This window comes from Carassius auratus, chromosome 3 (genome assembly GCF_003368295.1).
Source record: "Carassius auratus strain Wakin chromosome 3, ASM336829v1, whole genome shotgun sequence".
In the NCBI taxonomy this organism is placed as follows: domain Eukaryota; kingdom Metazoa; phylum Chordata; class Actinopteri; order Cypriniformes; family Cyprinidae; genus Carassius; species Carassius auratus.
The window spans coordinates 19,248,549-19,271,819 of NC_039245.1; the positions used below are offsets into that span (position 1 = coordinate 19,248,549).

Below are 23,271 nucleotides of genomic sequence, written 5' to 3' on the forward strand. Positions count from 1 at the left end.
AGCTTTCTGCCAGACAGAGATGCTGCTCTCATGTTACACCAGACCATAGTCAAACGACCTTGAATGTGTAACAACTGTGGTGGCAGGCCAAACCAATGCCTGATGGGTCACATTCAGTACTCTTCTACATGTACTTGTACTAAAAATTCCATAAATAAATATACAGACACCCCTTAGATAGCTAAAAATATACAGGGGGTGATACTTTTCTATATCCATTGTATATATAAATAACATAAATATGGTCTTATTGAAGAAAAAAAAAAACATAATGAAGTAGTATGAATAACATCCAGTACCCTTTTATTAATAAATAAAAAAATACAATAATTCTCCACAAATACTGGCTATGCAAAACCACTAAGTAGGCCACTTCCCAAAGCATAAAAGTCAGTTGGGTTAAAATCCTGTTTGACAAGATTTTCTAATTAATCTAAAACAGGTTTCTGTGCCGTGACCGCCTCAGAAACACTTTCCTCTCACATCCTGGATACCGTGCACTGCTGGACATCTAATGTCCTCAGTCTTTACACAGTTTTCTCCACTCTTTTTTTTTTTTTTTTCAAATAGTCTTTGAGAGAAATTGTATTTAATGTTAAATCTTTCAAAGTTTATTTATAATGGCCCTACTCAGAATGGATGATTTTTAAAACAGCCGAAAGCCTTTAGTTATGTCACGATTGCTAGCCAGTTGCAGTTTTTCGCCCACAATATTCATTATTTTTTACATGAAAGATAGTGCTAAATAGCTGTCCAATAAAAAATTAGTCAAAGGGCCACGTTTCAAGTTCGATGAAGTGCTACTTGGGGCTGTGAAGGTACAACAAAACCGTTTAGTTAACGGTTTTAAAACACCTTTATGTTATTGTCGTGCAGTACTTCACAGCTCGAAATCAAAGTACTATGACTCGCTAAAGGTTCAGGAGGACACCCCTAATTCACGAACACAACTTCACACTACAGTAGCTGCTAGAAACTACCTGAACGGACTACTGCTGGGCTATGACGTCACGGCGCACCGCCGCCCTCGCTGTTGCCAGGTCCGCGGTTTCCCCGCATGGATTGGGTTACTTTAACACTGTTGCCGGAGATGAAACCATAGACTGTATAAACGAAGCCAATAACGTGATATTTAATCCACGGAAGGCGAATTTTACCAAGGGAACCCGCCAGAAATGTGTATTTTGCTCCCGGAGTAGCAATAGGACAGGTTTTATTGTGAAAACCTGGCAACGCCCGCCCTGCAGTGTCAGTGATTTTAGAAAAGCGCTCGAGAACGAGACGGCCCACAGACACAACAGGACCACCATCGGAATCCACCAGACACCTTCCTACTTGCCGGCCGAAGACCAAACCGCCGAGTCAACGAGAACACGCGAAAACGTATGGGATTCTTGATGCTCGCCGAACTCTCGCTCGGTCGCGCGCATCTGCCGCTGTAGCATCGGGCTCGCGCGGGATATAGCGGTCTGTGCCTTTACTGTCTATGGTGCCTGCCGACTGTTGGATGTGAGATCCGAATAGACAAACTGAAACATCTCGCCTGCGCGTCTGCATAATATTTAGCGGTCGGAGCGGAGCGTCATTGCCTGGGTGGAGTTGCAGTGCATCGCTCAATTATGCGTGAAGAATCGGCTAGCGCACTAGCATCGCGAGCTAAGCACTGTCCCTTGTTATGACAGTGATCTGTATGCCAACAGCGTTTGATCACGCGCGGCAGTCGAGCGCATTTGACTTTGATGCTGGTGCTGGACACGATCTCCGGTAGAAATCCACTTTTGCCCGTCATTTCATTGACATGGCAAACGGTTAGCCCGGGCAGGCCTAGCTAGCCACTGTGTTAGCTGGAAGAAATCACTTCACCGGATTAGACGAGCATGCAAACCCTAACGGTTTGTTTTTAGCGAGAGGGGCCAGTGATTGTATAATACAGTGTGTTATAGATACGGAGCGAGTAGATGGCGGACAAACAGCAGCTAGTTAGTTAATAACCGACTGTAAGGCTACTGCCAACTTGACATAACAGGTTTTAATATCTGAAAAAGTGGCAGGCGTGCGCATTTCACAATGCATTTTCTCGAGGCAAGTTCAGGTTGTGTCACTGAAGCAAACGCTTGGATAATAGAGGCACTGCCCCCGGCTAGCTAGCTCTCCGTGACTTTTGCGAAGGGAACATGCAAGATCTTGAGTCGATTTTATGCTCTAAATAAGCAGCCAGCGTTTGCACTCGTTTAGCCTCGACTGGCAATTGTAGCTAGATTCTCGCTGGGAAGAGGGGATGACCTAAACACTCCAAACATGTCCAGCAAAGCTTCGGGTAAAGAGAAGAAGTCCGGCTTCAGCAAGAAGCTGTTCCGCCGGGGCTCGGTGCGCTCCGTGGGGAGCTTCATGAACAGAGTTCTGAAGACCCTCTCCACGCTCTCTCATTTCGGCTCGGAGCTGCACGCGCCCGAGGGCGACAAGGACGATGGGGGATTCACAGCCTTAAAGAACGAAGGCAAGGGGTCCGTCGCGTCGGACGACAGTGACTGCGGGGGGTTTCTTCCCGGGGACAAGATCCCCGGAGTGGCCGGTTTGAAAAACCACGGCAATACGTGTTTCATGAACGCTATTCTGCAGTGCCTGAGCAACACGGAGCTGTTCGCCGAGTATCTGGCGCTGGAGCAGTACCGAGGTGACCAGACGGATGACGAGAAACCCAAGACGAACGGGGTCGTGCAGAGGAAGGGCGGTCAGGACGGAGGAGAGGTGACCGAGCAGCTGTCGGGGCTGGTCCGAGCCCTGTGGACCTTCGAGTACACGCCGCAGCACAGCCGTGACTTCAAAGTAAGTTCACGCGGAGGGGTCTCGTGACGTCTCAGGCACGCCTGGGAATATTTTACGTGTCTTTAATGTCCCTACCTGAGAAATTCCACCCAAGATGTAAAAAATAAAACCACAATCGACATATAATTGCCATATCTTTAACACTGTATCATCAGGTTCTTTTCTCCACATGTTTTGGGAATGACCAGTTGTTGTTAACCTATGGACTCTTGTGAATTCTGTTTTATCCTTTTTACTACAAATTGATTACACTTCCAATCAAGGCTTATGTCTTTATTTCTACTCAGGGACTATTCTAATTCCTGTATAAATTAATTCAAGAAATTGCACCCGTCTCTGTGACAGCTAGGCATGTCGACTCTTCGGAGTCGGATCTTTTCAGTGAATCATTTTAACTGATTCATGAATGTCGTTCACGAGTTGGAATGAATCAGTTCGAGCTGATTCAACTAACTGTGAATCGGTTATGTGACTTTATCAACTCGCCAAGATTAATTAACGGGAAATTACTGGTTTTGAGTTTTGAACACATTGGAATCATATTTTTCGAAATAAGTACTTTGTGGAAGCTCTCAAGCACACAAACAATGACTTTTTGTTGGTTACTTGTCAGCTTTAAGATATAATTGTAAATACTGTAAAAGTGCTGGTAGGGCAGGATGAGTTTTATTCAGTGGTATATTAACAGAGACTAGAATAGTTGGGAAAAATATATATATATATATATATATATATATATATATATATATATATACATATATATATATATATATATACATATATATAATATAATATTATTATTTTTTATTTTATTTTTTATTTTTTTATTGAAATGTAAGCCACAATGTGAAGAAATATTTTTTTTCTTTCGTTTTATATATTTAATACATCAGGCTTGTGGCACATATAGTATTTATAATATGAAGCTCATATTTAAGAAAAATAATAATAATTTTGAGCCTCAAACTAATTTTGCACATGTTGATATTCACATGGCCAAAAAGTAAGATTTATCAATCTTGTAAATCAGTGAGATGTAGATTAGAATCATTCATGTTCAAATAATTGACTAATACTCTGTGTGTATTGTGGTAGAATGCTGTGGCCAAGAGTGCCCTGCAGTACCGGGGAAATGCCCAACACGATGCCCAGGAGTTCCTTCTCTGGCTGCTCGACCGTGTTCATGAAGACCTCAATCATCTTGTACACCCCAACATCAGAGCCTCTATAAAGGTATGGTTGATTTCTTAGTGAACTGACTAAGTTGGGTTTAATGACCGAATGTTTTGCTGATGCATGGCTGTTTGGTCTTAGGGTGCCATACAGTACATTCATCTCTTCATGTCAGATGAACTAGAAGACTGAACCACTCTAGCAGTTTACAACGTTTACATAGTTTTATTTTCTTATTTTAACAGCAGCTCCATAAAAGCTTGGGATTTCAATCATTTAAATAGCAGAACAGGAGAAGAGCCAAACGTGGCTTGATTTATAGAGCCATTCAGGCCTGGAATGGCATCTAGGAGTCTCACATCAGACATCAGTCTGACAAAGATCAGGACACATGTTTAGGGAACTTAAATTCTCCCCTATATCAAATGCATGGGATGTTAAATCGCATCCTATGGCCTGTTCGGAAGAGGGCTCGTTGGGTTTCTTTTTACAGGCTGTGGTGTCTAGATCAGGGTCAGCCCCTTGCATGCACTCATGAGGTCATTCAGCTTGTCCGATTGATTTAGATGTACGTTGTGGCTTCCTGGAGTGTGTGCCAAGAAGCACCATGCTGACTGACAGCACTGCTCTGAAGAGCCAGATGCTTAGATGGATTCTTAAACTTATAGAAGAACGCCAGTCTCTCAAATTATTAATCACTTACAGTGTCTTGGCATAATATAGGGCTTTTATTTATTGACTCAAGCTCTACCCTTGCGGTGCAGCATAATCATATAAACCTTTACTCTGCCTTCTGACAGCAGTTCTTCTGTGCACTTGGATTGTGTATATAGTGTTTAAATCACACAAGTACTATTGTTTTTAGAGTTTTTTCCTCGCTTAGGCTGAATTAATTTGATCAAATACAGTAAAAGCATTAATATTGCGAAATATTATTATAATTTAAAATATCTTCTTTTTTTCTATTTGAATATAATTTAAAATGTAATTTATTTTGGTGATGTTAAGCTGAATTTTTCAGCATCATTACTCCAGTCTTCAGTGTCACATGATCTTTCAGAAATCATTCATATAGGCTGATTTGCTGCTCAAAAAAATTTCTTATTATTATCATATTTGAAAACAGTTCTGCTGATGAATGTTTTTGTGGAAACCGTTATACACTTTTTTTTTTCAGAATTAATATACATTTTAAAAAGAATTACATTTATTTGAAAACGGAGACCTTTCATCTCCATTAAAAATATCTTTTTGAAAATGTACTTAAGTTTTATTCTCCTCCTTTGGGGTGGGTGGGGTTTGGGTTTACTGAGGGTTGTGACTGTTCGTGTTTGTGTCCACCCTTAGTAGTTGTTATTAGAAAAATGGAATGTATACAGTATATGTATTATTAGTGCTCTTTCATTGTGTTCAGTATATTCCAATAAAAAAAATTAAAAAAATATCTTTACTGTCAATTTTGAGCAATTTAATGCATCCTCGCTGAGTAAGAATTTATTTCTTAGTAAAATAAAAATAATTCTGACCCCAAACTTTTGAATGGTAGTGTGCAGTTTGTATTTTGTAACTGTTCAGCAAAAATATAAATTGTAAAATATAAATGACCTGTAATATTTGGAGAGTTTTGACATACCCCTTGTGAAGATCATGTACGTACTTGAACCTTATCTGCCTGTACATGACACATTAGTGTGGTAAGTGTTTGTTATGTGATATGCAAATCTGTCATGCATATTTAATAGTTGACCTTCAGCTGGGTTGTCTTGAGTTACTGACAACAGTGTTGTTAAATAGCACCTAACATTCTCTTGTTTGTCACCGAAGCCTCCTATCGAGGAAGACGATGGAGCGTTAGAGGGACCTTCACCACCTCTTTCCGCTGGCTCGTTTGTCCAAGAGCTGTTTCAAGCTCAGTACAGGTAATGATCACTGATGTCTGTCTGTCAGCTGTATTAAATATTTGTCTGAGTTGAAATTGCTCACTTTGTCCTCTGTTGATTCCAGATCGTCACTTACCTGTCCGCACTGTCAGAAACAGAGCAACACTTTTGATCCTTTTCTTTGCATCTCCCTCCCAATTCCATTACCTCACACACGGTAAGCACTGATGGCAGAGAGACCCCCATTTCATTTCTGTGTGTTTTGATCTGTTGGTGTAGACATAAAGACAGATTGATCAACTGTCATGTCTGTATTAATAATGTGACTGATTATCAGGGGTTGGATGAATATGAAGAAATATGCTCGGTCACCTCTGCTGAGTTTAGATGAAGTGTTCGATTTCCAGCTTCGTTTCGATTTCATGACTGTTGGAGTAATGTTGTTAATTTAGTCTGCTATGGACTTTCACCTTATGTTCCTGTAGCTTTCTAGTAGTCCAGAAGACATTGATTAGCATGTATTTAGGTAACCGTTTGCTGCTCAAGAAACATTTCTTATTATTAATGTTGAACACATTTGTTCTGCTTAATATTTTTGTGGAAACAGTGATGCAATTTGTTGTGTTTTTTTCTTGTAATGTTATAGAAAATTCAAGATTATAGCATTTATTTAAAATGGAAGTCTTTTGCATTGCATTACTTGCATTATAAAGGTATTTTAATGCAACCAATTTAAGGCATCCTGGCGGAATAAAATAATTACTTCCTTCAAAAAAGAAATACCTTTGAACAGTCATGTACTCATTCTTTGAGTATGATGTTTTTGAGATTTTGTTCTTGTTTAAAGAAATTATGGACTAAATACGAGATCTTGATACAATTGAGAATATTGAGAGCATAATATCATGTTGATTATCAAAGAAAATAATAGGTAGAAAATAATCTGAACAAAGGTAGACAAACAAACCAACAAAAGGTAATGTACAGTAATACTGTTCTGTTCTGCTTCCCCCCTGAGGTGCTCTGATGCTTTTTTTAAGAGGCCAGTGTAGTGGTTGATCAAGAAGGACACTTGGTTTAATCCAGAGGCAGTTTTAAGATGCTGAATCTATTAGTAAACGTTAATGTTTAAAGAAGCCGTGCTATTAGAAGACAGACAGTGATTTGCAGCACACCTGCCACTCATAGTACAGCAGAGATGATGAACTACTGAATAGTAGTCCCTGGGAGAGAAGAATAGCTGGGCAGGTTTCACTTCCACATCATTATTGAGTAAAACCCTGCCGGTGCCTTCATATCATCCCTAATCCACAAAGTTCTACATCACAGAGAGGAATCGGGGATGTTTTAACCCGTCCACCCATTTTGGGTTTCTGCACTGTCGGCATCTCTAAGCTCTGAAAAAACATAAGTTCAGAGAGAAAGACTAGATTTGGAGCTCATGCTCTGCCAGCATGAAGAATGACCGATCCGAGGAAGAGGAAATTTCGTCTGGAGGTTCAGCGATGTGCGACTTAAGCGATAGTTGCCCTGGTCATCACAGTCTGTGGGAGTAGATTTCATTTGCCCCCTCCTTAATTTTGTTTATCCATGCTTAGCAAGTGCTGTTATCTCTGTGTATTATTTCATAGGCCATTTATTCCCTACACTTCCCTGATATGCCACTTCACATGGGCAGATATTGATGAGGAGGAGTTGATTTAGTTGGCTTCGCCTTCTGGGGCCAATGCACACAGCTTTTCCTCTTTAGAGATGAGTTTGCTTCCTAATGCCTTTAGAGATGTGATCAAGCATCATTAAAGCAATTCAAAATGCTTTTATTGCTTATAGGCTTCTGAATGTAATACAAGGACTTTAAGTAATGTGTTACATTTGTATCAGCTCGAATTTCAATTTTTTTTGTAGTTGATTTATTTTATTTACACCATTTTATTTACATTTTATTTATTATAGAAGATGTTTTTGCGCATGAATGTAGTTCTATAAGCGTTAGTTTTTAAAGGGATAGTTCAACCAAAAATTAAAATCGGCATCGTGTACTCACCCTCATGTCATTCCAAACGCATATGACTTTCATCTGTGGAACACAAATGAAGATATTTTTATTGCAACCTTCATTGAATATCTGTTCTACCAAAATGTTCAAGCCTTAATGAGACCATAAAGACAAAACAATAAATGAATAAATAAATGCATTTCTGAAAAGACACAACCACTTTATACAATAAACTGATTTCATTTAGGCTTTTATTGACATATAAACATTGATCAATGTATATACTTAAGAGCACATCATATGTGGTAAACAAGAGCTCAAAAGTTATAGTGTGTCAAGCTAGCACAATTGAATGTGATTGAACCATCTAATTCATATGGATTACTTTTGCTATGTCATGTTATGATGGAATTAACTTTCAGTAGTAGAGGGACAAAAATGGTCTTCATTTGTTTTGACGATGAACAAAACTCCAATGGGTTTGGAACAACATGAGGATGTGCAAATGATGACAGAATTTTCATTTTGGGGGACTCTTAAAGTTAACTTTCAGATAATCTAGGTTAGCAATTACAAGTCTATAGGTTTGCATGTGGTGATGCATTAACTTTCATTATTAGCACTTGTTTGCTCCAGGGCGACTCTCTCTGAAGTTGCTTTGGATTAAATAGTTGTATCACTTGCCATCCCACAGGCCTCTGTATGTGACCGTGGTTTATCAAGGCAAGTACTCTCACTGCATGAGGATCGGTGTGGCCGTACCACTCAACAGCACTGTGTCCAGACTGAGAGAGGCTGTATCACGTGAGACCAAGATCCCACCAGACCAGGTGCAGATTCCACAGGGTTTTTCTTGCACAGTACTGAGATGTTGTTTTCATCAATTTCCAATCTTTGTATAAAGATCTTTCTCTGTTTTCCTGAATACATCATTGATTCTCTGTTAATACTGAAGTGTGGACACTAAGGGTTGATTGCTGTTTGTATGTTCGTCTTCCCGCATGATGTCATCAACCAAAGCCGTTTCATGTTTGTTTGCCTTGTTTTACCACTTCTGACCATCCGTCTCTCTTATGTCTGTGCAGTTTGTCCTGACTGAAATGTATTACGACGGTTTCCACCGCTCCTTTTGTGACGATGACGACGATCTTGATATCATTCAAGAAAGTGACTCAGTCTTTGCTTTTGAAACTCCTGAGACTTTTAGATTAGAAAACATTCGCTCTAAAAGAGGTACTCTTTCATGCATTGCACTTTTGTTATAGCTCAAAGTATACATCAGTTTTGATGTGAATGCTTAGCGCACAGCCAAATACTTCTGCTTTCATAGTATTCTCCATTTGATTACATGCAAACACAGATGGTCGAATTGACACGTCTGCACTAGAAAGTTCGATTTTTGTTGAGTGTTTGGTCTGTGCCATTTCACTCTGAAATTTGACCAATAAAAATATATTTGTACTTGTTCAAACTTGTTACAGGTATCTCTTTACTTGCTCATCAATGTAGGCGTCTGTTGTTGTTACATCTCCAGTAGTTTGTTTTTGTTTCAGTTCAGTTTCTTTTTCGACTGTTAAACCATGGGCCGGGCCAGTGTTGCCCCCTTTCGGAGCAACTAATTAAAAAAAAACCTCAAGTCGCCTGTATGTGCAGTTAGAAAAATATGTGCAGTATGTGCAGTTAGAAAAATCAGGCTGTGCTGACGATAGTATTTATGCAACTGTATGCAAAACCCTGGCGTACATGTAAAAACCGAAGTATACTTTGGGCTTGAGAAAAACTGAATGTTTATCAAGTAATATTAATTTAAAGCAATCATTTATCGAAAAATAGCTAAAGATAGTCATTTGTCTTTGAAAACATACAGGTGCATCAAGATTTATTTCAGTTATTCAACTAAAATTGTGAAACTTGTGTATTTAAATAAATTCAATGCACACAGACTGAAGTAGTTTAAGTCTTTGGTTCTTTTAATTGTGATGATTTAATTATTAGTTAATTAATAGTTAATTTTGGCTCACATTTAACAAAAACCCACCAATTCAATCTGAGCAAATTAGAATACTTCATAAAACCAAAAAAAAAAATTATGGATTGTTGTCCTTCTGGAAAGTATGTTCATTTACTGTACATGTACTCAATACTTGGTAGGGGTTCCTTTTGCGCTTTAATCACTGCCTCAATTCGGTGTGGCATGGAGGTGATCAGTTTGTGGCACTGCTGAGGTGGTATGGAAGCCCAGGTTTCTTTGACTGTAGCCTTCAGCTCATCTGCATTTTTTGGTCTCTTGTTTCTCATTTTCCTCTTGACAATACCACATAGATTCTCTGTGGGGTTCAGGTCTGGTGCGTTTGCTTGCCAGTCAAGCACACCAACACCGTGGTCATTTAACCAACTTTCGGTGCTTTTGGCAGTGTGGGCAGAATGAAAATCTGCATCTTCTGAAAATGAAAGCAGCAATTTCAAAAGATGGTCGGCAGAAGGAAGCATGAAATGCTCCGAAATTTATTGGTAAATGTTTGCAGTGACTTTTGGTTTTCACAAAAACACAATGGTCCAACACCAGCAGATGACATTGCACCCCAAATCATCACAGACTGTGGAAACTTAACACTGGACTTAGAGCAACTTGGGCTATGAGCTTCTCCACCCTTCCTTCAAACTCTAGAACATTGGTTTCCAAATGAAATGCAGAACTTGCTCTCGTCTAAAAAGAGGACTTTGGACCACTAGGGAACAGTCCAGTTCTTTTTCTCCGTAGCCCAGGTAAGACGCCTCTGATATTGTTTGTGGTTCAGCAAAATCCATGACAATTCTGTGTGTGGTGGCTCTTGATGCCTTGATCCCAGCCTCAGTCCATTCCTTGTGAAGTTCACTCAAATTCTTGAATTGTTTTTGTTTGACAATTCACACAAGGCTGCGGTTCTCTCGGGTTGGTTGAGCATCTTTTTTCCCCACACTTTTTCCTTCCACTCAACTTTCTGTTAACATGCTTGGATACAGCACTCTGTGAACAGCAAGCTTCTTTGGCAATGGAAAGTTTGTGGCTTACCCTCCTTATGAAGGGTGTCAATGATTGTCTTCCGGACAACTGTCAGATCAGCAGTCTTCCACATGATTCTGTAGCCTAGTGAACCAAACTGAGAGACCATTTTGAAGGCTCAGCTGATTGGCATGTCACCATATTCTAATTTGTTGAGATTATGATTTGAGATTACGATTGTGAATTGGTGGGTTTTAGTTAAATGTGAGCCAAAATCATCACAATTAAAAGAACCGAAGACTTAAACTACTTCCGTCTGTGTGCATTGAATTGATTTAATACATGAGTTTCACCATTTGTGTTGAATTACTGAAATGAACTTTTTTTCTACGACATTCTAATTTGAGATGCACCTATAGAAATTAAACCTATCTTAGATTAGGATCATAATAAAAGTAGAGAGAATTGGAGAGTTTGAAATGAATCTTGATACTATTTGTTAATTTTTGTTGTTTTTAGTGATGCAAGTAACATTTTAAACCATTTCCAGGAAGCCTCCTTGCTAATCTGAATCAGAACAATGTGAAATACGGAGTGGAGACAAACCGGACGCCGTCTTTCATGCAAGGAGCAATGAATCCAGTATCTCCTAACAAAAACACTGGATGTGAGAAAATGATTCTGCTGATTTGTAACAGAGCCTGCACTGGCCATCAGGGACGGAGGTAAAATGATTGTCTTTCCGACATGCTAACACAAGAATTATATTTGACTCAATGTCTTGCATGGAGAAAATGTTATCTCGTTGTACACAATATGGAAGACAGTAATGTAGCAGAAAGTGGAAAATCAATCCAGTACTTTTTGTTTTTTTGCAGGTTCGGTCTTCCATTTGTACTATATCTGGAGCGCACTGTGACATGGGATGTGTTACAGAAAGAAATTCTGGAGAAAATGCGTCACCTACTAAGGCCAGGAGTTTACATTCAGGTCAGTGAAACCTCTATTTGAAATGCATCTTTTTTTTTTTCTTTTTTTTTTTATGTCAGTACGATTATGACTTCTTTTCTTGCACTTGTAATAAAGAGGATTGGTTATTTTAGGTTGGACCCTTTAGCTTGCGTGTGGTTGGAGTGGTTGGAATCACATATCTGTTGCCACAGGAGGAGCAGCCACTATGTCACCCCACTGTGGAAAGGTTTGTAATGCATGACCACTGTGTTCAGAGCATATTGTGTGAACTAACATTTCAGGTGTCCTACTGGCTGATTTAGACATGTATATTGTTTTACTGTTAGTGCACATAGACCGTTCTTCCACAGGCAAGCAAATATTCAGCACGATTATTAACTACACAGACCTCCAAAGTCTTTTATATTATGCTATATGTATTAATGAGTGTAGATGAAAAGTTTATCTGATTTTGATGATTGAATTTAACAAATGTAATCAAACAAAATACAACACGCTTGCTTCTTAATTTTTATCTGTTAAGCTCAGCCAATAGTAAAAGTTATTTTCTTGGCAAACTTGTCTTTCCTTAATTTTTCCTTTTTAGAGCATATAAATCATGTGGGCCAGGAGGACCTCCTCATGTTAAGATCGTAGTGGAGTGGGACAAAGAAACAAAGGAATAGTAAGTAAAACTAAGCCACAATTAATAACTTGTCTATAATTTTTGTTTTGATTTTGATTTGTTTTGGTTTTGGTAGTGGCCCCAAAATAACATTTAGACAATTAAAACACACTTAAAAATCGCTGAACATCATTGCATTAGATCAGAGTCTTCCAAATTGGGAATTTTATTTATTTATTTATTTTTATTTAACCTTTATTTAACCAGGTGAGCACGTTGAGAACAGTTTATCATTTGCAACGGTGACCTGGCCAAGATAAAAGAACAGAGAATATAAAATTACACATGTAATTACAAGACATAGATGTACACAATAAAAAATAAGACAAGAATACAATGTGCAGGTCATCAGATCAAACAGTTAAGAATTTGTACAAATAGTGCAACAGATGTCAATATATGAAGGTAGATGTTTGGTAATAAAATAAAAAATAGGGTCTATGGTGAAATAGGCTGAGCTATCTCACTGGAGTGTGCGTGGAAAGTTATTTTTGTGTGCATGGACAAAAACGATAAACAAAAAAACACACTTTATGCACAGACGCATCTTGGATATATTTGAATTGAAAACCCCTGGGGGTTTGCGAGGGAACTGCAGGGAGTAAATGAGTAGTTGAAACGCTAATAACAAGATAATTCAATTAAATGATTAAATAAAAAATTAAAATGATCATTTTTTAAATAATTAAAATTATAAAATAAAACGTTTTTTTTTTTTTTTTAATGCTTATTTAGAAAGTTTTTTTTTCTTGACATTTGCCCATTAACTGTGAACATGCAAGTGTATTGTTAAATTATGGAAATATTATACTAAAACCTCAGGGGGTATTTTGATTTTAGGTCAAATGGGTTTAGCTGAGAGAAAGGTTTGGGAACCCCTGCATTAAAAATAAAAAAGGCTTTTACCCCTGCATTAAAAAAAAATAAATAAATAAGGCTTTTATATTGCTACCTGGTTTACTTGTTTGTTTGTTTAATGAAATAAGCTTTGTATATATAATATAATAATATTATAAAATAAGTCTGTAGGTGAATGTATAAATTTCAATAAAATTCAATACATAAATTTCAGTGAAGCTAGAAAAGAAGGGTAACTTAAATTATTTTATATTAAAGTACGACACAAGCATCAAAGGAGTGTCTTGACCACATGTGTGCATGTATTAAATATTCTCTGGCAGACTGTTAGAGAGAATATCTTGCAGATAAAAAAAATTAAATAAAAAAATTGGGGGTTAGCAGACATGCTTGATTGGTCTGGTTAGAGAGTTGTTTCCAGTGTATGTTCTGATTTCCACAGCTTGTTTGGACACACTGAGGAAGAGTACATCCCTGATGCTGAGAGTGTGTATCTGCACAGAGAGCAGCACCATCAGCCGCAGGCCTGCACCCTCGCTCAGTGCTTCCAGCTCTACACCAAAGAGGAGCAGGTAAAAGTCTGGCAGAATAGTTTTATCCATGTAAAGGATCCATTTACCCAAAAGAGAAAACTGTCATGTACTCACTTTCATGTCTTTCCAAAACTGTATGACTGACGGACTGACTTTTATTGAACCCCATCAAATATGTTTATGTTTTTCTGCCATCTTTGGAGCTTGACAGCCCCCATCCACTTTCATTGTATGGAAATTAACGGCTCAGACATTCATCCTCCTGTGTTCATGGAAAAAAGAAATTCATACAGGTTTTGAATGACATGAGTGAGTAAATGATGACAGAACTTTGATTGGTTGGGTGAGCTATCCCTTTAAAAGAACCCTCACACTCCTTTAATTTATTTAATTTCCACTTTTCCAGAGCTGCCTTTGTGGGCACATATGCCAAGGTTATTTCTGCTGTCAGTGCTGTTTTAAAATTGCCAGTTTTTCTGCGAACACATCTTTAACTCTGGAATAGGTCCACACATCGTATAAATATACACTGTGGTTAGCCAGAGCCGACCTCGGCCAGCAAAGGAAGGGTTTGGAACTGGCTGTACTTTAAGGAAAACTACGAAACAGACAGATTTGTAAATGCAAAACCTCTCTGACTGATGTTGTTTATGTCTGCTTCCTGTATGCCTTCCAGTTGGCCCCAGATGATGCCTGGCGCTGCCCACATTGCAGGCAACTGCAACAGGGGCGGATCAAACTCAGCCTGTGGACCCTGCCGGATGTTCTCATACTGCACCTCAAGAGGTTTAGACAGGTGCTGTTCTAATCAAATCACATCAACTGCGCAAATGGTGCTCTTAGCAAGTAGTGCAAATATGCGTTAGATTGGCCTGTGGTGAATGGTTGGCGCCCACTCCAGGGTGGATCCTTTAACTGTTTTGAAGGTCTACCTGGAGAGCTGTGTGTAACGATATTGAACACCGGGATGAAGGAGGCGGGAACCGGCGCACAATCAAAACATTTTAATATTCAAAATAAATACAAAACAGCGCACCAGCCCCTCGCGGACGACTGGTGCGCATATATAAAAAGCAAACACATAAAATAATGTCCCAGGCCTGGTCCTCTCTCGTCCTTCACTATAGTCGCTCCAGTTTTATATCCTTCCATCTCCTACGTGGGACTCGATACCGGCGGTGGGGCGCAGGTGCAGCTCATCTTCAATCACTACACCTGGCCTCACTCCTCGTTCCCACGCCTCTTGGCCCCGCCCCACTCGCCACACTGTGTATTCACTGTTTTTTTGGATAAAAGTGTTTAATGTGTGTAAATGTTTTTTTTGGATAAAAGTGTTTAATGTGTGTAAATGTTTTTTTTGGATAAAAGTGTTTAATGTGTGTAAATGTGTGCACCTTGTGTCTTCAAGGAAGGAGACAGGCGGGTTAAGATGCAAAACATGGTGCGATTTCCTTTGATTGGCATGGATATGGCTCCTCATGTGGTGAAGAGAAGCCAGAGCAGCTGGAGCTTACCCTCCCACTGGTCACCATGGAGACGACCTTACGGACTTGGTCGTAACCCAGACGACTACCTTTATGACCTCTATGCTGTGTGTAACCATCATGGCAACATGCACAGAGGGCATTACACGGGTAACACCTTAGAGCACTAAGAGCTTGGATTTAGTTCAAAATGTTATTACCTTCTTGATTGGTGGATTTGATATTTCAGTCCTTTCAGTCCCTGTGTTTTAACTCCTAACAGCGTACTGTAAGAACTCCATTGATGGGCAGTGGTATTGCTTTGATGACAGTGAGGTTCTGCCTGTAGCTGACGAGGATGTCTGTCAGCAAACTGCATACATTCTGTTCTATCAAAGGAGGACAACTATTCCCTCGTGGTCGGCAAACAGCTCTGTTGCAGGTGACTCTTGTTCCTCATTGAGTTTTGGGTTGACACAGTTTGTGGACTCATTTGTCTTGTTCTTTTTGAAGTCTTGTGAAGGTGCTGGCATGTGAACCAATTGACCCAGCCCAGTGAAGCTGCTTCATATTAGTGTGACACTCTTTGACGAGACTTTAGTAGAGCCCATTTCCGTTCTGGAGAGTACAAAAAAAAAGAATTAAATGAGTTTGATAGACTGTCTAGACATATCTTGCATCGAAGGGCCTCCAGGTCATTTATGGACATCAAGCTAGGAAAAAGGGCATCTTAATAAGTTATGAGCACATTACAAATAATCAACCCAAAAATGAAATTAACCCCTCCCCCCCAAACCAGCTAAGTCCACATCTATATCAACATCTTCGTATTGAACAACCCTGGTGATCAAGTCTATAAATTAACCAATCAGAATATGAGGAATACTGTATCAAAAAAGCGCATTTAATACTAAGTGGACAGAAAATTACAGTGCAACAGTGCAGAACATCCTATAAATGAAGATCCTTATTTTAGTTTTGTGTAATTGTCTCAGGCTCGACCAGCTCATCTTTATGTGAACACTGGGTTAACCGGCTTCAGGGCAGCAGGCCGCCCAGCCTGGCCTCCGGAGCCTCCTCAAGACGCACATCCCTGATCTCTTTGGCAGAGTCAGTGGAGTTTCCCGGTGATCGCAGTGAAGATGATGGTGAGGTGCTTAGTATGCCTCTAACATGGATGTTCATCATTCTTGTGTCTAATATGTAAATCTTTAGAAGCTAAGTAGTACCATATTTTGCCCTCATCTTCCTTGTGTCCTCTTATTCTGTGTGTTGTGCCAGTGTTTTACACTTGCCTTTCTTTATTATGTCTTCTCTCTCTTGTAGCTTTAGCGCTTACTAACACAGGATCTCCCGGCTTGCTCAGTTAAGAAAAAACTGCATGCCAATGCTCTTTTCATTCAGACAAGTATCAGCACATTAGTTTAATTCTCTCTGTTCTTTGTATTAAGGAGGATTTTCAACGCGGCCCTTCGTGAGGAGCATCCAGCGGCAGAGCTTGTCCTCCAGATCTTCGGTTACCAGCCCTCTGGCTTTCAGTGAAAATGGGATGAAACCTTCCTGGTCCCTGTCACAGAAACTACAAATGAGATCCAACTCGCCCTCGCGATTCTCTTTGGACTCACGCTCCTCCCCTCCCCTCGAGAGGATAGGAGAAGCTTGTGATGACAAAGTGTCCATGTCTTGCTTCGGCAGCTACAGCAGACATGAGCGTCAGCCCAGCAGTAAGGCCCCGCTGGCCATGATGGAGGGTAACGGTAGTGGGAAATGGATCCTAGACGAGGCCTATTGCAGAGCTCCGACACAGTCTGACCGGAAGAGCTCTAAAGGTGAGCCCATCGACAACAACAACCAAATTAATGCTGTGGACCAGAATGCTCTTGGAGCACTCTCCAAAGAGCAGAAGCATAAGAGCTCCGTGTCAGAGAAGAAAACTGAAGGATCCGCCAGCAAGAAGAGCTCCACCAAGACCAAGGGAGACCAAGAGAAGCCCTCGAAAAAGCGCCAGAGCACCTGTTCTGTAACCAAGTCTCCATCCTCCCAAGTGTCTTCCAGTCCTCAAGCGAAGGGCACCAAAGCGACCAATCTAAAAGAGAAGAGCAATTCTCCCAAAAGTACCAAGGGTACACCTTCAGGAACGCCCTCCAAAAGGAAAGAGTCTTTGCAGGCACAGGAGTCTCCAGTGTGTGGAGGCACAAAGGGGAAACCATCCCTTACTTCCACACCCCAGTCCTCTGCCTCTCCCTCGCCCACAACAAAAAAGAGCTCCTCGGTGGCTGAGAGGAACTCTGTGTCTGGCAAGAAGAAGCTGGTGGAAAGAGGCTCCAGTAAGGACTTAGCCCACGCCAGTCCCCTGGCAGAGAGGTCTAAAGTCAGTGCCATTCCTCCGCGAACATCCCAACCTAAAACTGCCGAGGCAAGGCGGCCAGTGAGAAGCTCTAGCAGTAGTTCCTCAATCACCAGCTTGCGTTCCCCAAGCGTCTCCTCAAGAGACCTCCGCCGCAGCAGCAAATCCGAGGACAAGGGACTCTCGTTTTTCAAGAGCGCACTTCGGCAGAAAGAGACTCGTCGGTCGGCCGATCTGGGCAAGACCACGATTCTCGCCAAGAAGGCTGTCGAGAGGACTGCCAAGTCCAGCAGCCAGTGCAGACTCGATGCTGACGAGGGCGAAGGCTCGGGAAACTCTTCCCAGCAGGTCTCTCCGGAGCCACGCTCCTGCAGGACTGCCACCGATGAGAAAGAGTCCTTGAAGACCTCCACCCCTAACAAACACTCTCTCTTACCAGTAGGCAAGTCCAAGTCTTCCAATCCCGAGGCTAGCCTTCAGTCTCCCATCAATGGGAAGAGACATCTTGAAAGGATCTCATCCTCTAAAAAGCTTTCTTCCAGCATGCAATCCTCTGCACGGCCAACACAGACGCCTCAATGAAATTTAAAAAGCGTTTCCATTATTTTCTGTAATGCAGCTATTTTTTGACGTGCCTAAGAAAAATATAAAGTATATAGTATATACCTGTATTTTACTTTTCTCAAAGAAAATATGTAAATTATCAGAAAGCGCCTTTCTATCCTGCCATGGAGCCAAATCGTTGCCTCTGGCAAGGTATGGTATATGAATCTACTACTGTTCACGACTCTAAATAGGAATGTTTTAACTTAGCACTTTGTATATATTTTTTCTCCCTGGAATAATGCTTAGATGGTATGGATATGTACAATACTTTTTAACTTGGAAAACGTTCCTTTTTATTTGGACAAGTCACTTAGGATGAAATTAGATTTTTGCGATATTCCTTGGAGTACTGTACCAATTCACTCCATATCTACACTTGGTGCTATTTACAGTCCAGTGTTCCCCTGGCACTGATACAGTATGAGATAGAGTTACATCATGAAACCTGACCGAATTTGCGACTGTAGACTTAATGGGGTTCAGCAGAGAACAATCTCTTTGCTACTTCTCAAAGCCTGCTCTCTTACCCCAACTTTTTTTTGTTTTCTACTCGTGAACAGTTACAAGTGTCCCAGTAGCATAACTGCCCTTAGAAATATGCGCAACAATGCCAACTGCAGGCCGATAGCTGATAGATGAATTGTTGCTGTATGAATGTGATCTTTCAAATGGTGAATTAGTGGAGGACAATCTTTAAACTCACTCTATTTAATTTATTCCAGCAAAACGCTGTATGATCTGGATATTAATGGAGGCAGTGTAAGCCCTGCACAAATTTGTTTTGTATATTTTTGTTTTTATAATGACAGTTTGATAGCCACATAATCATACTTGAACCATTTCATGCCCGCCAAATCCAATGCCAACATATATGAACGGTTTTCGTTTGGCTTGCTCCGAGCTGGGGATGAACCCTTGTGCGTTTTTATCTCCCATATTTATCTGTGGACAACCAGTGCAATAGTTTTCAACACTTTAGGAGAACGGATATGGCCTTCTGTATTTGGGTAACATGTTGAACTTAGTGTTGCTGAAACGAATTATTTTAAATGTCAATACTGTGCATATGCAATAGTGGTGAAAAAAAAAAAAACACTTCATCAGTGTAAATTGAAATTATTTTCAGGACTGTAATGGCTCACCACAATAATGGATTCATTTAAAAATATATCTATATTTTATTTTTATTTTATTTTTTTGTTCTGCAGAAAGGCCTTTTACGTGCTTGTCAACACCATGGAGTTCACCTAAATATATTTTCATTCATTCTCGATTTAGCTTAGACAAGTTCATTTGGCCTGATACAAAATATTATGGACGACAGGAGAAATGTAGGGTTAAGCAAGTCATTATTGGTATATTTGCATAACCGTGTCATTACGCTGTTCATCTTGCTGCCCTGTGATTAAAACATTAATCCAAGCGCCGCTGACGCCACTGTTGAACCAATCTCATTTTCATGCTGCTTTTCGGCCTGAGAAAACCTCTTTCACTTTATCTTAAAATAGATACTTTAGCAATGAACCTAATGTGTAGCACTCTGCCTTTACGCAACAGGCTAATATTGTGTGTGCACTGAAAAAACAAAAAAAGTAGAAAAAGCAGTATTGCATGATAATATTAATGCATGCACTTAACTATGCAAGTAACTTGCTAAACAAGATGAGTCTGGTTATTAATGTCTGATGATGATGGTGATTATAATTATTATTTTTAGGAAAACAGAGCATGAATTTATTGCTTTTTTTGCACACTTTTCTAACTTTACATTTTTTTTTTTTATATTGTGATATAAAAGCATAAATTATTAGCTTTAATCATATGTATTCCAAAATTAGCAATTGGCATTGTATTTTCATGCTATTTTCCTTTTATACACTATCTTTTTATTAAAACTATTACTTTAATTCATAAGCTGTTCTTTAGGGTAAGACCTCCCTGTTTCCATGTGATAAATTTAGTTTTTATATTTTTGTAGTCATAGCCTGTTTTGCTTTTACACATTTCGCTGGCGTGATGTGGCCTGGTTATGCTTTCACATGTAGTATGTAGGGAATTTAGCTATGTAACTTTACCGTCAGCATTCAATCAGTGCACACGATTCCTGTATCGCTTGCAATGCCGAATACTAAACACTACATTCACTCTGTCATGCTTTCACGTCATTCCATGTTTTAGGATGTGAATTTCTTGGACCATGAATGGAAATGTTGCAAATGGGATGCTTTCAGCGGCTCAAATGCTAATATGACATGGTCTTATCAAGTGTTTGGATAGGACAGATGATTTTATCATGTTATTGAAGCTGTATCAGTCTCATGGTATAATATGGGTGCTCATGGTTTACACACTGGACTGTAATGATTTCTCTCGACCCAGAGATGTTTTCATGTATTGTTCACGAACTAGTACCTGCTTTGGTGGGTTTAGAACTGGGCTGTCATTTTATTATATGACCATCAGGTCAAGGTCAACCAAAAGAGGAAAATAATATTTAGTTAGAAAAAGCGAAAACCATATAAATGTTTGGTTGCATGAGACTGCGTCAAATGCTTTTTGTTAATTTATTTGTGTGTTTTATGTGTATGCACTTTTATTTTGAATGTTTTTTATTATTATTATTATTATTTTAAAGAATGCATTTCTTTGAAAAGTCATTTGTATTCATACCATTGTCTCCCTAATGTAAGTTGGCGGTTGAATTATGATTAAAAAATAGACCTGAATTAGAGGTCTAACCTCAATTTTGTTCTCAAAGTAATGTTTTGATTTATTTTATTTCCTTGGCTTGGGTTTGAATGTTTCTTTGCCTCAAGCACTGTAATATCCAATGCTGACCACAAGATGGGGCTTTCCACCATGCTTTTAATAATAAGCAGCGATACAGAAGATTTCAGAGTAGTTCAAAGCGGGCAATTCTTGACCGTTTTGGAAGTCTTTAGGTATATATAATCAACTTTCTGGCCCCAATGTCATTTCAAACCTTTTGAATTTTCTGTAGAACACAAAAGAAGATATTTAAAAAAATGATGGGAACCAAACAATTTTGCCTCCTGTCGACTTCCATTGTATTTTTATTGATAGGAACCAATTTACCAAAATTCTTCAAAATATTTTCTTTCTTCTGTGGAACATAAAAGAAAGTCATATAAGTTGACATGAGGGTGAATAATGACAGAATTAACATTTTTAGGTGAATTATTCCTTTAAGTGAATGTAAACAGACCAGACAAAAGCTAATCCAAATGCACTAAATGTGTGATATTCACATTAAATTATTGCGAAAGCACCAGTGTTTTACATTTTTCACATGGTTTGTGCATTTTCACATTTGTAAACTCTCCGTCTGAGAAAAGCCTCTGTTCTGTGTGATTGCTTGAATGGTGGCCAAAATATTTTTGCACTGCAGAGAAAGCAAGGCTATTATTTCATTTCTGAGGCCTCAATATATCTATATATCTAGACTTCAATCCGAACAAACATTTTTTGGACTTCTCCCTCCCTCAGCATCCCAAGCCTCCAGGGACAACTACAATATTTATTGTTTGCTTTTAGCTTAACTTCACTGAGTTTTCACATTGCTCCGCAGAGGTGAAAGCTGTCTTTAAGCAAACTGCGTCGGCAAGGTGTTCAGAAACACCGGCAGACTTAATACATTACCATGTGCTGCATTTCAAACGCCCTGCTCTCTTTTCCCGTCTTTTTTTGTTTGCTTTTTTTTAATACAGCGTCATCAGCATCCTGCTCCTTTTTTCCCCTCTTCTTTACAGATTCTGACAGCCATTTGTGTTCGTGAACAGCCCAGTTCTTCTGAGTGTTTGTTATCATTAGCAGCTATTTTTGAGAACTGGCAAGTGCCGTGAGTGTTGAGTGCAAACGCATATCTGAATATTTATCATCTGCAATATTCATTTACACAGTCTAGGAAGAGGCTCACCTCAAGTGCTCTTTGCACCGTTTAATCCATAGATGATTTACATGATTGGAGGAACCTCATTGAGAATATTTCTTTCTTTGTGGCATTTTTATGTTTTGCCATTAAGTTAATAGCGTTTCTGTTAATTGTTTGAGTTTGAGAATTTCAGTGGACTGCTGCATGTGCATTTGTCATTGCTGTAAAGCAGTTCGCCCTTTTGGTGGGATTTCGAACCCACTCACCAAACTCGCATCCTCCCAGAACAGATGTTTAGGGTGGAGTGTGGGAAAGAAACTGATGCCATTTACCTTGTTAGAAATCAGTGTAACTTCAGAACTGATAGCCTACCTCAAGGTAAAAACTTTACCAGTTGCTTTACCAAATGATTTTAATTTTTATCAATGGATAAAGTTACTTTTTGCCCCCAGATGTAGTTATGTGCAGCTTCCAACAAAGCTAACTGGCTGAACCTTCACTCCTTGTACCAGGTAGGCATCTCCCAACATTTCTGTCCACTGCACCGCTGTGTATCCCACCCAGCTGTTTATGATCACAGTCTCAAACTCTCCACAGCTGTCTCACCTCCACACTCACTGGGAAGTGAGGGAATCTACTGCTCCTCTGCTGATCAGCTCTCTTAAGTCTTTACAGGCCAGATGAAGACTGTTCATCATAATTCAGCCTGATTGTGTTTGCTAATTATGACAGTTAGTAGTGGGGATTGTGAGTCATTCACAGGCCATTAGAGCTTATCCCTTGAGGTGATATCATCTGTCACTTTCTCTGCTCCCCTGCGGCGATCCAATGTCTGTGACATCAGTCCGCAGCCTTCCCACAAGCCCTGAAACAGGACGCCTTAAATCTGCCTCGTAAGCCTTGTGCATTAGTTCCTTCCCTTACTTTTGTGAGGTGAGTATGCACTTACCTGACTGGTGGTTTAATTGCACATTTAATATGATCGGGATATCATGATATATTTGTAGGGAACAAACCTTTTAAAAGCTCCTAAATGTTCCCATCTGCACTTTCACATCACAGACCATCAAATTATGCT

At 39.7% G+C, this 23,271-nt stretch overlaps 1 protein-coding gene across 2 annotated transcripts; it reads left to right on the forward strand.

The window, feature by feature from the left end:
• The first annotated feature begins 648 nt into the window (after positions 1-648).
• On the forward strand, positions 649-21,045 carry LOC113049775 (ubiquitin carboxyl-terminal hydrolase 31-like). Of its 2 annotated transcripts, XM_026212404.1 has the most exons (17): positions 649-2,826; positions 3,922-4,059; positions 5,824-5,918; positions 6,004-6,096; positions 8,570-8,705; positions 8,961-9,108; positions 11,409-11,583; positions 11,737-11,848; positions 11,962-12,056; positions 12,417-12,494; positions 13,795-13,924; positions 14,562-14,681; positions 15,294-15,519; positions 15,632-15,790; positions 16,344-16,496; positions 16,675-16,713; positions 16,800-21,045. In XM_026212404.1, the coding sequence occupies exons 1-17, from the start codon at positions 2,299-2,301 to the stop codon at positions 18,275-18,277; spliced, it is 3,903 nt and encodes a 1,300-aa protein (XP_026068189.1). In that variant the 5' UTR covers positions 649-2,298; the 3' UTR covers positions 18,278-21,045. The 2 variants fall into 2 exon arrangements, with proteins under 2 accessions (XP_026068189.1, XP_026068198.1); XM_026212413.1 differs by lacking the exon at positions 16,675-16,713 and having other exon boundaries at positions 653-2,826.
• Positions 21,046-23,271: the final 2,226 nt, after the last annotated feature.